Genomic DNA, 21,121 nt, shown 5'->3' on the forward strand with positions numbered 1-21,121 from the left:
TGCTGAACAGTAGCTGTACAGTGATCAAGCCATTAGCATAGCATGAAGAAAAAACACAGCACATCAGTCACAGACTATACCACAGTAAGTACAGTGTTTTAACCAAGGTTCGTTGAATGATATTCCAGTTGCACAAGTGCACTGCTGGATAAGGTACGCTATATTATATTATATTATATTATATTATATTATATTATATTAGTGTATGAACAGTGCTGTAGTTGTTTAACATCAAAATGTTCGTGTTTGTTTATCACATCATCACATTTGATGAGTCAACTTTCCTTTTGTAGCATTTTAAAAAAAAGAAAACTGGACTCTGGACATCAAAGAAAAATCAAGTCATGTAAAAAACACAAACGTTTCCTACCACGGTCATTTAGTTTGGGTTAGCAAGATTGACAATGCTGAGAAAACCTATAAACTGCACCCCAGCTCCCTCAGTGCATGTCTTCAACCAGCCAGACAAGAATGGTATAAAACAACACAGAAGGTTCATGGATGAAAAAAAACCTTGCCAGACAAAACCGACAATGAACATTGATTTCCCAGAGATGCAACAGGCCAAGTGCAGACAGTGGGTTGAAAAGATACATTTGTGCAAAAGACGATGAACTGGTGAATTGTTTTCACTGTGCTATTAATTTGATCCTGCATAGTTGGATAGGGATGTTTTAGATCTGCTGCTATTCTCCCTCCACTATCATCTACATATTACACCTTGACTTTGAATCTTTTTTTTTCACATAAAGGGCAGATACAGTTCTGCTTGTAATGCCAGTCTAACTGCATGAAGCTAATTACCTCTTTAGAAAGGTAATTAAATGCATTAGCTGACCATCCAATGAAAAGTCACTACTCATGAATCTACAGAACCACACTGTCTTACAGTTATATTACAAATTGTCTTTTAACAATTTTGGTTATGGGGGAGAGGGGAACGACACCAATATGCATGAAAATCTCACAAATAACAGTATTTCTATTTTTTATTTTACAGTAACCTTTTTTATTGTAGGTTCCAAAAGCAATTCATTGATTGTGACTTGAACCTGAAACCGCCTTGCAACTGAGAACAGAATGAGCTGCTTTTGACTCAACAGTCACAAAGAGAAAACCCAATCTAACATCTACATTGAAATGGTAGAACACCTTAATCAATTATAAAAAATTACAGGCAGTGGTGACAAAGGGGTTGATTATGTATTTGCCTCTGTTCCACTAAAATGTTTAAATGAAAAATTGAATAACAAAATAATAGGTTTGCGTAGTCATTATTTTCATTATTTATTTTAATAATAACTGTAACAAAATCACCATAGTTTTACTATTTTGTTTACAATTTTTTTTATTACGACATCAGTAGAAGTCCAACCATATTTATGTTTTAGTAGTTGTGATAGTAATGGTGGCAGTTTGCTGCAGTTTTACCAAAAATGTGGCAACTGCACTATTACAAAACTGTACACATCTAGATCATAACGTTCTGAACTTTCTGCTGCTACTCTTGCACGCATGTCTGAAAATACAATGGAGCCAGAAGCACAGATGTAGTTCTTGAAGTGGGATGTTTCAACCTGAGTAACTGCTTTAATTATTGGATAAATTCATATTTGTGGGCACACGGGGCAGAGGGGTTGGGAGACCATGCCAAAAGGTTGAGGATTCTAGGAAAATAAGTAATACTGTCTGTCCACTACAAGGCTTGCTTTAAGCAGACAAATGATTACAGCCACTAGAGGAGAGAGATGTATACATTAGCAAAACAAAAAATATGAATGTATGTGCATATATTTTGTCTTGTCATGATACCAAGAAACTTCCAGTCTCATGTGCATTTATTAAATGTGTCTGCAATTGAAAATGTAGGATATTAGTGAAACCAATGTTTTGATTGGCATGACTTATTTGCAGTTTTTGCAACACGAAGACCAGGAACAAATCGTGTGCATTTTGGTATGTGGAAAGAAGCGAATCCTCAAGCTACCATCAAGTGCTGCTCAGCTACTGGTGATGGCTGAACCTACTGTAGCTAGGCAGCAGTCTTAAAAGAGACACGGTTCATGAAGAAAACTCATTGCTTCTACAGTAGTTGACACAACATCTATTCATGATATCATTGATGACATGACACAAATATGACTACTTGAAGCATGTAGCCTACATTCAAAGTGCAAATTCCCTTCACCGACACATGGCAAGTGCTGTTCTGAGAAAGAGCCCTTACAGTATGGCCTAGATCTGGTCCTTTACACTGACTCCTGACTAAAAGTCCTTATCAAACAAGCTAAAATCCACACATGGCCAGTGCTTTCGAAGACAAACCTTAAAATGAAATCTCAAATGATTGAGGAGGCCTACTAGACAAAAATGGTATCCGCAAGTTAAGCTGGGTGGGTGTGGAGGAAAGCATCTACGACAAGTCTACATCCAAATTAAATAATGTCATCTCCCGTTAATCCAAAGACAGAGATGACAACAAAAAGCTCTAGGTGAGGACAGACTGGGGAGATCCAGGTCCAGCTGCGGATCAGCTCCGGTCCTTCCTCAGTTCTATTCACTGCCCATGAGCACTCATCTCCCGGCACCCAAGAGCCTGTCCCTTTACTAGAGGGCAGGGTAGGGGCTGGGGCTGATGCAGTAGCTAAGCTAGTGGATACCGTTAACTGTCATGGCAGATGAAATGTTGCAGATCTACAGAGGACAGTCGGGGGAATTGTGGATGGCTGCTGAGCCACCTAAAGCTATTACCATCCGACATGACACACCTGCATATTACAGTCCAATACCAAAGATCATCAACACTCTCCCATCATGCAGCAACTCATCCATTCATGCTCCCATTATCCATCTCTCCTTTCGTTTTTGTGCAGCCGGCATCCTTTTTCCTATGTCTTTTAACCAAGTGTCGTGCACTCACACAAGGTGGCTGCAAATGAAACTTGCCCAGATACACGCACACCGGTGGCATCAATCACCAGCCCTTTAATGGCTAAAGCCAACCCTTAGTTCATCCGCTAGATGGTTTGGAAAGGACTCAGTCACCAAAGGAGGCAGAAGGACGGGGGGTGGGGGGGGTTCATAACAGTAGACTTGGAGGACACTGTTAAAGACAGTAAATTGCGATGTAATGTTTCAATTGGCGGTACAGCCAGCAGCTCCACAGGAGTGAAGCATGGCTCGAACCTGTAAAGCATCTGAATGGCAGTGGCAGAGGAATGGGGACACGAGGCCGGCTGACAGGGGCGAATAACGCAGGGATGGATGGGGTAACATACCGCTACCAGTAAAGCACTGTTGCTTCCCATTCACTACCCTGTCTCTGTTTTACACATAACACAAATGAGGCGCATAACCATACACGGTAGATTTTTAAACCAATGCCGGTCATTTAAACCTTACCTCAGGCGGTGTGTCGAACCAAGTTCCGCGTTGCAGCCATGTTCGGAACCCCTATTTTCCTCTGTCCGCACGAACCGAGCCCCCTCCCCCGGGTCAATCGTTCTTCTTCCACAGCAGCAAATCCAAATGTGATGGTGCAGAAATGTTTGCCAGTTTTGTCTTTAAAAAAATTAATCAAATCCCAAAGTGATTGATTTCCAGGAGAAGGGAAAAACGCGCTAAGTCTCCTGAGCCCAGTGAGCGACTTGTCGATGGTAAGTGATCACCGGCGCAGCAGCAGGAGCAGCACAGTTAGCCGCGCCTGAGGGGAGGTGGGCAGAACTTCAAGCTCAGTCCTCCTCTTCTTCCCCTTTACCACATTCACTTCTTACTCGGTCGGGATTTTCTCCTGCTAACTTCAATTGCAGCACGGACTCACCGGCTGTCTAAGCTTACTCTCTTTCCTAAATAAAATTAATTTAGAGGTAAATGCTAGCATTAGCCCGCTAGCGTTGAGCTAGCATGCTAGCTGTCTAATAAAAGTCTGCCATTGGAATTTGGAGGAAGACGAGTCCGCACTCTGCAGCCTGTTGGGCGGGCAACGGCCGGTCGAGGACCGACGGACAATACAAGTGGACGCTGTAGAGCAATTACACGTCTATTTTTTGCGCGCGCACACACACACACAGACAGTGTAAGCTCAGTGCCGGTCAGCCCCTCCGTGATGGTAATATCGGTCAGAGGAGAGAGGGGCTGCATTGAGAGCGCACTCCCGACACCAGTCAAGTACGGCCCGGCGCGTTCCAGAGAAATTTCCCACAAAATGGCTGCCAAAACAAATCCATCGCGGACAAGTAACATACATGAAGTTTAAAAATTGCAAAACTTAAAATAATTCTTAGTTTTACGGTGGTGGTTTTGGGCAGAACGGGTAAGCTGAGTTAAGTCTGACCCGTTTCCCGGAATTTGGACAGAAATAATCATTATTAAATTAAGATCGAAGTCGAAATCAAAAAAGATTTACGCAGAATGTGGACGTGTAAATACGTATTAAATGAAACCATCAATACTTAATTCTGACCAGTGTATCATATTCGTAACAAATGGGCGTGCTATGCCATTGTATAATTTAAGAATGCCAATTCTCATTTCATTAAAATGTATTTCTTAAAACTAAGAACTTGACTCTTTTCTCTTCTGAAATTAAGTTTAACAACTTTATACCCTGTTAATAAAATAATCAAGGTCCCATAACCATGCAAATACTGTACAACTATTGACCTTTTGATTGGCTGACTCAGAAATGCCTAAAAAGGTTTATCATAAGATGAACAATCATTTACCTGCTAAAATTTTGTCCATAAAATGTAAACCCCATTACTTGGTCCTACCAGCCTTTTGAAATACAATTCTTGAAACCAAAAATTATAATCAAAAATCAAACATTTTATTAAAACAAAGTTGTTGGTTTTGTCAAAACATGTCAAGTTGTTGTAATAAATCTACAACTTTTCTGCATAATACTCTGCCAACACAAAAGTTATACCAGTATCATATTACAAGTCTGAGTGAAAAAGTCACTTTCTATATTTGTACACAGACACGCAGGGTCAGTTTACCACCTCACCACCAAACGGATCAGCATTCAGGCTTCTTTGCCTACAAGGCCAGAGTGTGTGGCAATATGAAGCTCTCCACATGCACTGCCCTTAGAACACTTTAACCATACAGAAGTTCAAAATGATATCTTACAAAGTCATACCAGTCATACATGGTACATAAACGTGAATAACTCAAGATTTACCAGTTACCAGGACAAGGAAACGAAAGACAGAAAGAAATTGTAAAGACAATGACCTGATCACAGATATGAAATGGGATCAAACATGTGGAACATCCAAAATATCTTAACTTCCTACAGCAGATACAAAATTCATTTCAGTTGAGTTCAAGTTCAGTTGACATTTTTCAGGCTATGAAGGCAACTAGTTATCTGGACAAAGTTTGTGAAGACAGAGAAGAAAAGCTAATTTAGTTTAATAGACTTAATTAAACCCCACTTTAAGAATGTGCAACCAAATTAAAGTTTAAACTTTTCATAAAGGACTTGCACTACCAACACTTTCTTCACTTGCCAAAAACCTCTTACTTATCAGTGTGAAGATTTAATTGTAAAATTTTCTAAAGGCTAAAATAACCTAATAAAGTAACCTCCTTGCCCTGAGTGCTAGTCAGGTTTGTAAGCTGCAGAAGTGTAACGAGTGGAAGTAAAGCGCAGAGTAGGAAAGACAATAGAACACAAAGTAGAAGGTAGGTGAAATGGTAAATTCATCCTCTCCGTGACTTCCTTTACTCTTCATTTCTTCTGTTTAGGTGGAGGTCTGGGTGAAAACAAAGGAAAAATTATTAAAGACCAGGCACAAGACAAAGTTGCCTGACCAAGATTAAATAAACATTTGCAAAAAAAACAAAATCAATTAAAAAAGGTTTAATTTAATAGCAAACTAATTTAATTAACAGCAAACAGGAATGTAATGAATTTAAGTGGGAGCCCTGTGAGGGTCATGTCCATTTGAAAATTTTGTAATTGTAAAACTGTTTAGCCATTGAATAATGCAAATTGTGATTTTGGTTTTAAAACTACACAATGAGAGATCCCAAATGTGCATATTTAGGTGATAGTTTTGAGGTCTGTCATCCAAACTCATCTGTATTATTTTGACACTTCTTTCAATGGTTTATGATTTATTTACATGTGACATTTTCAATATTCTAAGATGGGAAAGATAACTGTTATGCATTGTTGCTCCTAATTAAACCGAATGCCCAAGAAAGCGACACTGGTGTCCTTTAACTGTACTTCCAATATCAATTAAGTCTTTAGCACGTATGGTAAAAAGTTACTCAAATGATCCACCAGAGGGAGCCAAATACAGCACTTATGTGATTTAAGATTGACAAATTATGCATTTCATCTACATCTGTTACTTTACGAAATCCAATGTAATGCATTTGTTACCTGTAAATTCCCACCACCACAGCGTGGTCTCTTTCATACGGCTCCAGTGTGAGCTGCTCCTGTGGTTTCATGTTCTCAGCACTCATCTTCTTCACCTCTGATGCAAACACTGCCTCTGGAGCTGCTGTTGAGTCTATGCAGTTGGCCTAAAGTCAAAGAATAAGAAACAGAGCTGAGGAATAATTCTCCTTTAGGTAAAATGTTTCCTATTTTTAATGTTTCAACAATGTAGTGTACTTAAAAGTACACTTTGAATCTACCTTAATGGAAATAACAAAATGCCCTCCATTCTTCAGGAAGTTGTGGGCATTCAATGCGACAATTCTTGTCTGGTCAGGCTGGGCAACATCAGCAAAAATGACATCTACCATACCTAATAAAGACAGTTAAAAGCTCAACAGTGTGCAAAACAAAAAATAAAGTACATGCAACTGATGGACTGAGTTTCTTTCCACTGCCTACACATTAAGTGAAATGAAGCAATATTTTAAGTTCACCAGATCTTCACAGCTCAGATTAGAGGATACCTACCAACCAGCATGCGGTATTTGTGTGGGTGGCGTGCATCTTCAATGATGGGAATGATGTTGGTGCGCTTCTTTGCTACATTAAGAAGGTCACGACCCGATCGATGGGAAAACTCCACAGCGTAAACTAATCCTTCCTAAGAAAGATAAAGCAGATTGCCTCATCATTTGCATTTGCTTTGCATTGTTACATTTGCTTCACAAAACGTTTCTCTGCACTAGTCTTATGATAAGTGGTAAAGCCTGCCCCCTGCTGGTAAAAAGTTTAATTATGCAGAATATTGGTTTCCATGGAACCTCGACATTGATGCTGGTTCATACATTCCTATTTTTTGAAATATTAAGAGTGATTAACTAGTTGGCAAAAACATTTACAGTCCTACTCTTTACTCACCGGTCCTACAATGTCAGAGACGTGTGACACTGTGGTTCCAGAGGCAGCCCCTAGGTACATGACCTTTACCCCAGGTTTGATATGAATCTGGTCTACTCCTCCAAGGATGGCTGCTGCCAGTTTTGAGCGGAATGGATTCCAGGCTCTGTATTCAATTTTTGTCTCCCCTTCCTGAAAAACAACAAAGATGAAGTCCTTGTTATTGACTCTTCCAAAGCTCACAATACTATTCAAATTAGATTTATGAATTATGAATTTAGATTTTTATAATTCATCCAAAAGACCTTGAACATGGCAACAGTGGTTAGAAAATAATGGGGATAACTTGACCAGTCTGCCATTCAAACTTTACCTCCACACTGATCCTCTTCTCCCCGTACACTGACTCTCCAACCACCATGTTTTTGGTTACAAGGGCATCTTCCTTCCCTCTGCAGATAAATACTCCTGAATACACAAGCAGATATACAGTCAACACGTTAACAAACACACCAAGTCCACTGTCCAGCCAACAATACTACAGGTTAACACAAGTTGTGATGTTGCTGATGGGACATAGAAAAGAATATATATAAACTGTATCATAAGCTGGTCTGTGTGTGCTGTACTGTACTGTGGACTACTTGCTTAAATACACACATTTGGCCATTGGAATCTAATTGCCATGAATAGCCTTCCCTGTTGATTATCACGTTGGACTGGAATCCTCGAAATAAAAATGGCTGAATGTCATGGATACAAGAGAAATATACACCTTCGTGTCTGTGGGGCTCCACCAACACCTTCCTTCCTGCACCAAAGCCTCCCCTGCCGCCACCTCTTCCTCTTGGTGTCCCTCTTCCACCACCTCTACCGCGAAATCCGCCTCCGCCGCCACCTCTGCCACGAAATCCTCCTCCACCCTCTGGCGACCTGAATCCACCTGAGAACCAAGATATTTTCTTAAAACCTTTATAAAATACATTTGGTAGAAAATGTGTTTAACGGTTAAACTTTAAGCATTACCATCCAGTCATTAAGCTCCTTTCTTACCTCTCCCTCCTCCGAATCCACCACGTCCTCCTCTACCTCCACCTCGTCCACCACGATCTCCACGAGGAGTGAATCCTACACAAAAAAATAAAAATAAATGTCTAAAAACTTTCTCTGGTAAGGTGCACTGGGAGGCAAGACGCTGTGATAGTTTTATGATAACATTTGCTGAACAGTAGATCTAGGACCAATAATAGGTGATGACAACATTTGCATTGTGTTAGTGTAATTAAGTCTTTGTTTTCAAGTCCCTATAATTAGCAGCCACAACAATGACAACTTTTATTTTTCAGTTTTAGAATGAATATGCCCTTAAATATGACCTAAATTAAAGCCACTGCTGGATCACCTGCAGACATCCACGACACCTGGAAATGGGAGGTGGGACTATTAACCTGTCTCCTCTGAGCTGAGCTCAGCCAGGGTGGTCGTGTTAACACTCCACTTGGCCTCTTTTGTTTTGTTTTTTTTCTTTTCATTGCTTTGCAGCTTTAATTTGTAAAACTACTACCAAATGAGATTTAGTATCAATTGGTAACCAATTCCACAAAGAAGACCGATCACTTGCTAAAAATTATGCGTTTGAATCAAATATTCGAGATATCAAAATGTTTTGATGATTATCACAAGAAAAAACTCCTATACTATCCTAAATAAGCACTTGTGACCCTCTGTCGTCGACGGTTCCAAAATACACATGGTATACCCAGCAGCTTCCGAAAAAACTCGCTTAATTTGATGGGGTTTTCTTATTAAACTAAGTTTAACTTCGGAAATAAGAACTTCGCTGCATTGCGGAAAAACTTTGAGATACATCATGTAAATACCAACATAAGCGCTAAAACCCGGGTTCTTCCAGAGACCCAGGAGTTTGTTGAGTGTTGCTTCGTGATCAATGCCGTGTAAACGTGTGGAAGTCAACACGTGTAAAGACCGTGTGCGCCAAATACGTTTATCAAATCATTCCATTCCAACAATACCGTGTAACACCAACAATACTAACCCGGCCCGGAGACGTACGTTGCCCACATGCGTTTTATAAAGTATCAAGAAATTCTACAAAACACAAACTTTTGGCAGCATGTGGAAAGTTCATTAGGAGAATACGGGAGCAACATGGCGGTGTAGGCCTCAAAGTCTTTTCAAGTCTCTGCTTAAAAACATAGCCTAGTGTCGTCGGTCGTAGCCGTCAACCACTGTGTCTAACGTTTATAGAATAAGGAAATGAATACTGTACCTGGCCTCATATTGTCAGATATGAAACGTTAGAAATGTTCCCTCTGCTTGTCCTGCTTGTGCCTGACGTGCTTCTCTTTACACACACTCACACACGGACTGAGCAGTGACCACATGTGCACCAGCTTATTCTCTTGTTCCTGTCTGCGCAAAGGCGCATTACCGCCGCCTACTGGATCGGAGTGTAGAGCAGCCAATTACCATCCATCTATTGATCTTATTAAGGGCTGCATTCCTCAGTCTGTGCAGGCTATCTAGAATCAGACCTATTCGTCTGCATACCATCGGAAGACCACTATTATTAAATGGGGAGGATTTTTATTATAAAAATTATGAACATTGTCACTTGCAATACTACAACAAATGGCATACTTTGTTCCAAAACGTTTTAAAAAGAGTGAAAAAGTGAATAAATAACACACTAATCACTAAAAATGTTGCCAAGCTCTTAAAAACAGAACATTTATTGATGTCATTGCCAGTCAACTGGTGTATGTACAACAACAATCAACAAGATTTTTAAAAATCACAAATTTATCACAAATCTTGGCTGTGAACTTAAAATCCTTAAATCTCCAAATCTCCATGTCTAAGATTCATGATTTGGAAGACTGCAAATGACAGGCACACTGAACTGCATTTGTCTGATTCTTTTTTGTTTCACACAAAAAAAGAAAATCAAACACTTATCATTTCCCAACCTGATTGAGGAATCAATGTGTTAAGTGCACAACTGCATCATCAGGAGAGTTGCAATTTCTCCTACTTTTGTGCTATTTCACTAACACCCCCCTGCTGTAACCAACCTGCCTGTCATGACTTCTTGTCATCTGATGAAAGCAATAAAAGTCAAATTGATGGTGACATCATCAGACAACACAGACAAAGGACAGTGAAGCCAAACTGCAGATGCACACTGTATAAAGAAGCAGAAAAGGAAATCAGTAATTCAACGCAATGGATTTTAACTGCCATAAAACACACAACAAAACAACTATCATTTTGGATGATTACTAAGGAAGTAATGACACGTACCAAATACCACATATTATTAATCCATGCTATTAACTCATGGATGCCAACTGCACCAAGATAACTTGCTAACAGGCACAAATACCATCCAATAATAAAGAGTATGAGGTGATCCAAAAAAGGAATGTGTCATTATGGATGGCAACTGCTGTAAAACACCAGAAAAGAAACACTGACTGCTTTAAAGACACCATCATTACTAAATTTCGCTTTTGTGACTCCAGAATTAGCATTCCTCTTTGCTTCTTTCACTGTTCAGTAACATGTCATGAATGTGAAAATGGATGGAAATCTAAGCAGACGAGATGGTTATGTGCCACTTTTGGAGTCAAACGGTTATACAGTGAAGAAGCTGCTAGGGATTGGAGCTTTTGGTCATGTGTACGAGTGCATGAAATTGGACACCACAGACACAGTGGCTATTAAGGTTATACCAAGGTATCAAGCAGAGTTTGGTCAAGAAGAGGTGCACAACCATGAACAACTCCGAGCCTTTGACCCAGACCTCAACAACTTCATCCGGTTTAACAGGCATTTTGGGCTCAGTGGACATGTTTTTCTGGAATTTGAAAGACTTGACATGACTGTTCTGGATCTTTTTGAGAGCTCTGTAAGACCATTCCATTTGTCTGAAATTCAGGTGATCACACAACAGATCCTGGTGGCTCTGAACATTCTCAGGAGCTTAGGAATGATACACAGAGACATCAAGTTAGACAATATAATGTTAATCAATCATCGGCTACATCCTTTAAGGGTGAAGCTAATTGACTTTGGTTTGGCATGTAAAGTTAAAGAACTGTCCATTGGTGAAATCTTGTACATTCCCGAGCACCGGGCGCCTGAAGTGTACCTGGGCCTTCCCCTGAATGAGGCTGTGGACATGTGGGCTCTTGGCTGTGTTATGGTCAGCATGTACATCAACAATAACTTGTTTTCAGGAAAATGTGAGCTGGGAACAATGGAGGAAATTGTGCAGTTGCTTGGTCATCCTGATGATCACTTGCTGAACACTGGAGTTTATACTCGTAAATATTTTTATAAAGACAAAGACTCATGGAAGATGAAAACAGAGTGCAGCTGTTCAACAGGGAACAGCTCATTGAGCTCTGTCAGCAGCAGCGAGATGACCCCAGTTCATGAGCCGCTAAACAGCATCTCTTCCAAATCATTTTCCAGTCTTAGCGACATTGTGCTGACTCGACCAGGCACTGCCGGATGTGAGGACACACAGACCTTTATAATCTTCCTGACAGAGATTCTACAAGTAGATCCAAGAAAAAGAATTAATTCAAGTGAAGCTCTAAGTCATCCTTTTTTCACCATGAAGCAGTTTCCCAGTGAGTTTGTCAACAGCAGGTCATCAGATCATGGAAAAAATGCTACTACCGCTAATGAAAAGCCAGCACCTACTTCTCGGTCGGATACAGCAGCTACTCTCATAGACAGAACGGCTGCCATCAAAGACAACAGGCCAAAAAGCCTGTGCGTTCTGGCTAACATGGACGATGATGCTTTGGATGAGATTTCACTGACATCGAGTCATGATTCTGATGTGGATAAAAGTAGCAATGAGGAAAGAAGCAGAGGTCCGAGAGGGAAGGTCAAAAGTAACTTTTTTAAAAGGATTCACACATTTGTCTCAAGACTGTTTAAGAAGGGGGCTTCAAGTAGTCACACAGGGGGTTCAGTAGATCAGGAAGAAAAATTTGCTCCAAGTATTGATAAACCACAACCCACAGCTATCATAGATGAAGCCATTACCCTTTGCACAAACAATGAACTCATTGGCACGGCGGAAACCGCAGCTTCTGGCACTGGAAACGGATCGCAGGAAAAAAAATATGCAGATGATTTCATGGTTGATAACACTTCACTCGCTACAGTAAGTCTTGTTTCTGATGACAGCAAAATGAGCACCGATGACGCAACCACCACTTCGAGAGTTAGAGCCAAAAAACGTTTCTTTGACAGAATTCAAAGATTAGTTTCAAAGCTGTTTAACAGAGTAGATTCCACTGAAATGGTGAGTAACTCATTAGACTGTGCAGAAACTGCAGCTACAAGCGCTGCTCTGCTACCATCGTCCACAGGGACCATGGAGGAAGCAATTGTAATTTGTACAAACAGTGGAATCAATGCATCGCCCTCTCCTGTAGCTCTCAAATCCAGAGCTGGAACTCCTGTCTGACTCTGGTTTTTGAAATTCAAACAATTCCAAATTCCCTGTGTTCAGAGACATTGCCTCACAGACATTCTTTGTCCATGCCTCCGCTTGGCCTGTTGAAAGAGTAGTTAGTAATTAACATGTTTGATGAGGCCTTACACTGGAAAGCTGACTTGTCCATCTATGTCAGATCTTTTGTTTATGAAATACAACATAAAAGCTTTTCACTAGTCCTGCCAGCCTTCCGTCAAACAATGTCAATGTCTTTTGTGAACTGACACTGCTGTTTCCTCTTCCACTAAAGTTATCACTTTGACCACATTTCGTTTAACATGAGAAGCAAAACTCAACGGATGGACTTAGATGAAGTTCTGTAAGGATGTAGATTATCACCCAGAGAAGAAATTGTTAGTTTGGTGGTGGTCAGGACATATTTGTATCTGAAGAGAACAGGTGTTACTGATGCAAGCTTACAGGAAGAAGGGGACATTTGTATGTTTGCATCCTGTTTCACTAATTTGTTATACTTATAGTAAAGGGCCTTTATAATGGTGAAAGCATTTGTCAGTTATTTGTTTTGTAGAATTGGCCACAGTGTTTAAAAAATATTTGTCTTTGTTACCTTAATTCCTGTCTTCCACAACACTGACAAAAGCTGGTAAGTGACATACTGTACTAATTACAGACCCATCAATGAATCACGCTTTGATTTTAATCATAAGTGACAGGTCTTTTTTTGGTAAGGGTCATTAGACTCTATATGTCATCATGTTGTAAAAGGTATCTAAAAATTAGTCACAAAACAAGGAAAACACTGTTAACGTCACTATGCTTTGCCAGTCATGCCATGGCAGTTATGAAAGCAACATCAACAAATTCAGCGCCAGAAGTCTGAGGTATTCAGGGCTGGCTCAGGTGAACCAGAGTTATCCCTTAGAATTTCTGCTGTGGGCCCTGAACTGCCCATGTTGCATGGAGCACCCTCTACATAAAAGAAACACATGCATATTCTTGTCTTCTCTTTTTTCCAATAGTTTGTGCCCTTTTTCTCTCTCCTTGTTACTGACATCACCTTATATGTTTGTGTGACCAAAGAACTGCTGGGCGTAATCTATATCTAATACCACTGACATTATTAATATAGTTTTTATAATTATTAAAATCTAACTCAGTTTGACTACTTGTAACTTTATATATATATATATATATGTGTGTGTGTGTGTATATAAATATATATATATATATATATATACACACACACACATATATATATATATATATATAAATATATATATATATATATATATATTTATATATATATATATATATATGTGTGTGTGTGTGTATATATATATATATATATATATTTATATACACACACACACACATATATATATATATATATATAAATATATATATATATATATATATATTTATATATAAAAGATGTAGCCTTTGTATATATACAATGAGGCAAGAGTACTAACAACCCTTCAATCATATGACTCTAGAACATATGTAAGTCTTCCTTTACTGATTAGGATAATCACATTTTCACCTTATGTAAAATATAAAAAACAAATATGGCAAAACTGCTGAAAGTTGGCACAGGAGCAGCTACATAAGTGTACAAAATAGGTAGAAGTTAAAAACCTGCCCCCTCAAATAAATAAAGTTATAAATGAGTTAAATGCCCCCCTCCCCCCAAACAGATGTTTATACAACGTGAATTTTGTTTTGTAGTTCACGTTAGGAACGTTGTAGTTCAGCCACGGCATCCTACGTCGTCTACTACGTAGTTATTTGTTAGCGCACTCTTTTCGCACAATTTTCATTTAACAGTTGCCGTTTTGTTTAGGTTGTTATTACTGACCAATTTCGCCTTTCCTTAGGAGACATGTTTTATGTCATTTTTTAAACGTTGTGTATTGTGTGATTTACGTGAAACGCCCTTGCAGCATCGCGAGACTTCCTGCACTGTGCCGGAAACCCGCAGCAAGAAGAAGACACGTCACTGAGGTCAGACGGGAGGAAAGATGGCGAGCACCTATGCCAGTTTTAACTTGTAAGTGTAAACAACACGAATACCTGGTGTTTTTAAACGGTTTGAGCTAAATGTAAGGCAGAGAGTGTAAGTGTTTATAGACCCTGACAGGCTAATGCCAGTGCAACTATGATCATTCTATATATGCTTAGCATCGTGCTACTGCAAACACACTCGATACCTGAGAGTCACAGACAGACTGACTGATCGAAAACAAGTTTTTCTGTCTAAACGCGTTTTTAATGTGACAATAAAAGTCACTGTTGGTCTTCACCACCACTAGCTGCTGTTTCATCTTACATCAGCAGCAACAGTTCACATGGTCGTCTGTCTTATCTGTCTCCACCTGTTTATAAGCCAGGTGGAGGCTTTATCATTTTGTGCTGGGGACTTTGTTGTTAATCCGAGTCACTGTTAAATTCTGGTTATTATTACTTTATAGGCGTTTAGTAGTGGTTTTAAATATTTTAGCTGGTGTTTTATGGTTCACATTGGTTTGTAGCTGCTATCATGCTTGGTAAGGAAACTGTGAAATTGCATAAAAACACCTTTGAACACCTTTTGTCTTCTTCTCACCAGGCATACCACACCAGAGAGGTTTTACATAGAGGCCTGTGATGACGACTCAGGCGATGTCTTGGCCATTGACAGGGTGTCAACTGAGATGACACTCACAGGTAAGCTGTGCTTTCAGCTAAAACATTTAAGATAAAAAAAAAATAAAACCACGTGTACCATTTGACTTATAACTGGGACTGTTAAATGATTACAATTTTTTAAATTAGATTAATCCCTACATAGGTGGTGATTAATAACATTAATCATAATTATTTGAGATAATCAACATTGATTTTAGTAATTCCTAATAATAAATAATAATTTATCACAAATTAGCACGGTTAAAGCATTACTTGACTGCCCTAGTTGTAACAAAATGGCAACTAAGAAACATGTGAGCTCCAAATTTCTTATAAGATCATGAACAGACTTCTGTTGTCCCCTAAGTGAGGAGGGACATCCCTGCATCTGCCGAGACCAGACCAATATGTGGGCTCATGGGGACCATACGCTTGGTGGCAGGTCAGTATAATTAAGGCATGACTGATGTGACTGTGAAAGAATAGCAAAACAAAAATAAATTCATATCAGTATTATCATGATAACACGTCTAAAATAATGGAGGTTGTAGTGAGTTTTGTCTGTGTTTTTTAAATGTGTATAATATCTCATCTTTCTTCAAACATGAACATTTTTTAATGGTTTACAGTATATCACAAAGTGTATTTAAATAATCCAGTGACATGTTATATTTCTACAAAATAACATTTTATTCAGGTGTGTATTGTCTTTTGTTTGTTGGTTCCTCAGTGTGTGGAAAGATTGTACTCTGTGTTGTAGTCTCCCAAAACTTGTTGAACAAAATGTTGGAACTATGAAATGTTAGAAAATGTCAACGTAAGCATGGTGTTGTGTTAATTAAACTGTTTATGTTAGGCATGTACCTGATTGTCATCACCAAGAAGCAGAAAGTGGGAGATTTGTTGGGCCATGCTGTGTGGAAGGCTCTAGACTTTGACATAATTTCCTATAAGAAGACAATTCTGCACCTGAGAGACAGCCAGGTAATTAGTGGACTATGGTTGGACCCCTGACAAGTCCAAACCTTTCAAAAGAAAATCATGTCTTAATGTCTTATCTTTTACTCCACACCACCATTCCTTATTACGTCCTCTGCTTCAGATGCAAGACAACAAGACCTTCCTGTCAATGATAAAGAATGTCCTCCAGACTGATGGGTTCTACTTTGCCACAGACTACGATTTGACCCACACCCTGCAGCGCCTGGCCAACACCAGCCCTGAGTTTCAGGAGATGAGCCTACTGGAGAGGGTTAGACATTTACAGTCACTTAACATGGGATCAATTCCTACTGGGGACTTATCATTTCCTATTTATAAAATTAAATTCCAGTTTTATTCATAAACCTGAAATAGTATTTTTCTAAAGTTTCAATGTAATGATGTAGTGAAAGTGAAGAAAATATGAAAACATGACTTTTATATGATAGCTTTATCTAGAATGTTTGTAAATGTTCTCTGTTTCAGGCGGATCAGCGTTTTGTGTGGAACGGCCACCTCCTAAGGGAATTTATTGCTCAGCCAGAGGTGAGTTAAGTTGAGTCTAGTTTACTAAAATAGGCTTCTAAGGGGAATTTATAATGGGTGTCAGGAACGGTTCTTAAGAAATAATTTCTCCCAGTTAACAGATGGTGGTGCTAAAGCCACATCCAATTGCCATTTAAATACTGCAAATGAGTGCCAGTAATGGTTAACAATCACAGCAGTAGCAAAAAGATTCTGTGTAGAGTTCCATTTATCTGGGATAAATTTAGAACAATTCTCTGATTTTCACTAGATTTTTTTAATTACTTTTTTTTTTTTTCATTTTTATTTTAGTATTGTATGAGACTACCCTAATGACACTTAACCTTCAATCAATGTATCACTGCTCTCATTTTACAGTTACACAAGTTTGTGTATCCTGTTGTCCACGGCTGTATCCTTCTTCTTTGTTGTCTGGATGCCAAATGTTGTGACAATCAGTGAATGAGTATAAGGCCTTTTAATAACCCCGTGTTATCAAGTTCTAGATAAGGTGTCTTATTCCATCAGATTTGTATGACTTTATTTTTAGTTTAATGATGTTTATAATGTCATATGAGCTTCTGACTGACAAATGTGAGTAGAAGCATTTAGAGAATCTGTTGACTGCAAACCTTCTTATGTCGAGCATTAGATAAAAAAGAATTCCAGTTTTCAATCCATACAATGAATTACAAAAAAAGTGTATAAGATATTCAGCACTGATTTATGTAAGGACTGTTGGTTACCTTAACACACTTGTTGACCAGTCATCATCATGAAGTCAAGCTTTATCAATGGTAAGACGTTTGATTGGAGTATCATCTCCAGGAGGAGCTGCTTCAGAGCCGGTGTCCGTTACTACGTTCGAGGTAATGCCGTCCTCCTCGTCTCTGTCCACAGCTTTGTCTTCAGTTTAACTGAAAAAGAAAATACGAGTGAACACAGAATATTTAGTTAAACCTATAAGTAAACCTATAACAAATAAGTTATTACCCAGTAGTTGGAAGATCAAGTCTAATGCAGTACTTTGTGTCTCTGCCATCAGGAATCGATTCCGAGGGCCACGCTGCTAACTATGTGGAAACAGAGCAGATAGTGCAGTACAACAGTGCCAAGGCTTCGTTTGTTCAGGTGAGTCACACATGTCCTGGAGACTGTTGTTCATCACTGAGGACATGCAGTTTGGTTTGGTTTCAAGTAACTTCATATTTTTGGTTTCTCTTCTTTTATGGTTTAGACAAGAGGGTCCATCCCATTCTACTGGTCTCAGAGGCCAAATCTCAAGTACAAGCCTAAACCACAGATCAACAAGTCAGTCAACCATGTAAGTGGACACTAACACTCACATGGGTTTAGATCAGTGTCTCTCAACATTTTTTACAAAAACATCAAAAGTAACAAAAATTAAGAAGAAGAAGAAGATATTTATGATTTTATTTCTCTCCATTTGTGATGCGGTCTCTTCTGGGATGGCAGTTGGATGGATTCCAGAGACACTTTGACTCCCAGATTATTCTTTATGGAAGACAAGTGATTTTGAACTTGGTAAGACGGCCTTCATAATGTGTTTAGAGATAAATGTCACAACTGGCGGTGCTTTCATTGTATGCGATGAGCAACCCCACTAGATATGGAATAAAAACACTTCACACGAAGGAAATGATTACACATGTTGTTTGTTGTCTTTTCATCAGATAAAAACAATAACTTCTTATCGTGTCCTTTTTGACAGATTAACCAGAAGGGTTCAGAAAAGCCCTTGGAGCTGGCGTTTGACAAGATGGTGACCAGCCTGGGTAACGGCATGATCAAGTAAGATTTATAGTCATAGCATTCTTCTTTTATCAATTTACATTTACATACAATTTACGTCATTTTTTTGTTCTGCTTTAATTATAAATGTGGTCATTTGATTTCTTTTTTTTTTCCATCTGTGTAGATATGTAGCCTTTGACTTTCATAAGGAGTGCAGTCGGATGAGGTGGCACCGCCTGCAACTACTGATGGACTTGGTCGCTGATATGCAGGATGATTTTGGGTCAGTTTACTTCAAACATTTAGGCTGCACTTTTATAAATTGACACATGAAAAAAAACCATTAACTCTACATACCATTTATGTATGTGTGTGTGTGTATATATGTATATACACACACACACACACACACAGTAGATTTATTATTGAGTGTGTTTGTGTGCAGGTACTTCCTGGTGGATGCAGATGGGAACATTTTGTCAAATCAGGAAGGAACATTCCGCAGCAACTGCATGGACTGCCTGGACCGGACCAATGTGATCCAAAGTCTGTTGGCCCGGCGATCGCTGCAGTCACAGTTACAGGTAACGGCCTCTGGTCCTGCCATGAGTGAACCTGAAAGAAAAGATGGAGGAAGAACATATCATACATACATTGGTAGCAGTAGTTTAATTTGAAGACTTGAATTGTCTATGGCTGCAGAGGATGGGTGTCCTGCACATGGGTCAGCGAATAGAGGAGCAGTTGGACTTTGAGAAGATGTACAAAAGCGGTGGGTATTTATTTCTCCGGTAGTTGCAGTCTTTTATAATACGCAGCCTGTTGATTTCTTAAAAATTCTAAATATTTCTTTGCCTTTTTGTTCTAACACAGCGTGGGCGGACAACGCTGATGCGTGTGCCAAACAGTACGCTGGGACTGGTGCCTTGAAGACAGACTTCACTCGGTGAGTTTTCACACTGCCAACAAGTCGATTTGAGTTGAGTTATTGAAACAGAGACAATGCTTTGAGAAGTAACCTTACTGTAATAAAAACATATTTATCTTAACATTTCAGGACAGGAAAGAGAACTCAGTGGGGTCTGATAATGGACGGCTGGAACTCCATGATCCGATATTACAAGAACAACTTCTCTGATGGGTTTAGACAGGTGGGCTCAACCTCACACAACTCCAGTATTACATGAACATGTTCTACTGACTGCTCTTTACTGAGGTTATTTAGTAGGTCACTACTTTTTTTTTCTGTGAAACTTCAAGGTCAACAGTGAACTAAATGTTTGAACAACGTGTAACAGGTGTATCAGATCCGATCTGACTCTTACGCACTTCATTGAGCTTTTTATTGATTTTATATTGTTTTGTATTTTGCTTTTTATGCGATAGTACGTAATCACAACCCTTGTTACTATTGTTTTATAACTGCATAAAACACACCGTCAGTTAAAGTTGTTAAATTAACAATCGGAGCAGCAATCAGGATGTTGGCTCTGAGGGGAGTCCTGCTAATCTCCAGGTCCAGGGACTACAGTCTACAGTCAGTAGAAATGCTGAGATGTTCTTTATCATGTTTTCTTAGTCAAATAAATCTGAAATGTATAGTTTTTTTTTAAAAAATCACTTCAACTTCTACATTAGATGAAAAACAAATATTTGACCACTGCATATTAATGCTATTGTAGAAATTGAACAAATAGATTAAGGTTAAACAGTCAATTGGTTTCCACTTAAGTCTGACTTTTAAAACAGGATTCCATTGATCTGTTCCTGGGTAACTATGCTGTGGAGGAAACTGATTGGACAGCTCAACTGTGTGACTCCAAAGACTGGAAGTTCCTGACGGTAAGTAAAATCCTACATGTGTTAGCCCTTTACTGTTTACACTCTTTTATATCATATTGTTTAATGGTTAAATAGGTAAATAAAAATAATATCAATAATGTTGTCTTTTTTTGGTGTCTAGTTACCCATCATCATGGTGGTGGCTTTCTCCATGTGTATTATCTGCCTGTTAATGGCTGGTAAGATGGACTTCATTTTTTTTGTAAATTCTGCCATGATTGACATTTAATGAAGAACGTCTACATGTTCTTCCTGCTCATGTTGCATGTGACCTTCTGTTATTTCTCAGGCGACACATGGACGGAGACACTGGCCTACGTTCTGTTCTGGGGTTCAGCCAGCGTAGCGACTTTTGTCCTGATCATGTACAACGGGCGTGACTTTGTAGATGCTCCTAAGTTGGTTCAAAAGGAGAAGCTGGACTGAATGTGTGTGTGTGGAAAGCAGCTCGGCCCTGGCGAGCTCACCGCCTCATCCACCGGCTCTTCATCATCACTTTGCCCCCAGCAGCCGCAGCATCACCACCACCATCCGCCGCAGCAGGCATG

At 39.3% G+C, this 21,121-nt stretch overlaps 3 protein-coding genes across 3 annotated transcripts; 2 read left to right on the top strand and 1 right to left on the bottom strand.

Annotated features, from left to right (window-relative positions):
• Nucleotides 1–4,806: 4,806 nt before the first annotated feature.
• On the bottom strand, nucleotides 4,807–9,747 carry fbl (fibrillarin). Its single transcript, XM_025061251.1, has 9 exons — nucleotides 9,591–9,747; nucleotides 8,354–8,428; nucleotides 8,076–8,243; nucleotides 7,674–7,768; nucleotides 7,322–7,492; nucleotides 6,932–7,064; nucleotides 6,661–6,773; nucleotides 6,401–6,546; nucleotides 4,807–5,762 (listed from the first exon to the last, which is right to left on the bottom strand). Exons 1-9 carry the CDS (start codon nucleotides 9,598–9,600, stop codon nucleotides 5,738–5,740), a joined length of 936 nt encoding a protein of 311 aa, XP_024917019.1. The 5' UTR covers nucleotides 9,601–9,747; the 3' UTR covers nucleotides 4,807–5,737.
• Nucleotides 9,748–10,297: 550 nt separating this feature from the next.
• On the top strand, nucleotides 10,298–13,979 carry LOC103388724 (homeodomain-interacting protein kinase 2-like). The gene has a single exon (XM_008323851.3). The coding sequence runs from the start codon at nucleotides 10,890–10,892 to the stop codon at nucleotides 12,810–12,812; it is 1,923 nt and encodes a 640-aa protein (XP_008322073.1). The 5' UTR covers nucleotides 10,298–10,889; the 3' UTR covers nucleotides 12,813–13,979.
• A 720-nt stretch (nucleotides 13,980–14,699) lies between these two features.
• Nucleotides 14,700–21,099, top strand: sacm1lb (SAC1 like phosphatidylinositide phosphatase b). The gene is made up of 20 exons (XM_008323852.3): nucleotides 14,700–14,853; nucleotides 15,412–15,509; nucleotides 15,838–15,912; nucleotides 16,327–16,454; nucleotides 16,573–16,722; nucleotides 16,938–16,997; nucleotides 17,355–17,388; nucleotides 17,744–17,845; nucleotides 18,022–18,107; nucleotides 18,214–18,300; nucleotides 18,453–18,521; nucleotides 18,709–18,788; nucleotides 18,916–19,014; nucleotides 19,177–19,315; nucleotides 19,434–19,503; nucleotides 19,605–19,677; nucleotides 19,789–19,882; nucleotides 20,481–20,573; nucleotides 20,695–20,752; nucleotides 20,863–21,099. The coding sequence occupies exons 1-20, from the start codon at nucleotides 14,825–14,827 to the stop codon at nucleotides 20,997–20,999; spliced, it is 1,761 nt and encodes a 586-aa protein (XP_008322074.1). The 5' UTR covers nucleotides 14,700–14,824; the 3' UTR covers nucleotides 21,000–21,099.
• Nucleotides 21,100–21,121: the final 22 nt, after the last annotated feature.

The sequence above is a fragment of the Cynoglossus semilaevis genome, chromosome 13, assembly GCF_000523025.1.
Source record: "Cynoglossus semilaevis isolate Cse_v1.0 chromosome 13, Cse_v1.0, whole genome shotgun sequence".
NCBI classification, from domain to species: domain Eukaryota; kingdom Metazoa; phylum Chordata; class Actinopteri; order Pleuronectiformes; family Cynoglossidae; genus Cynoglossus; species Cynoglossus semilaevis.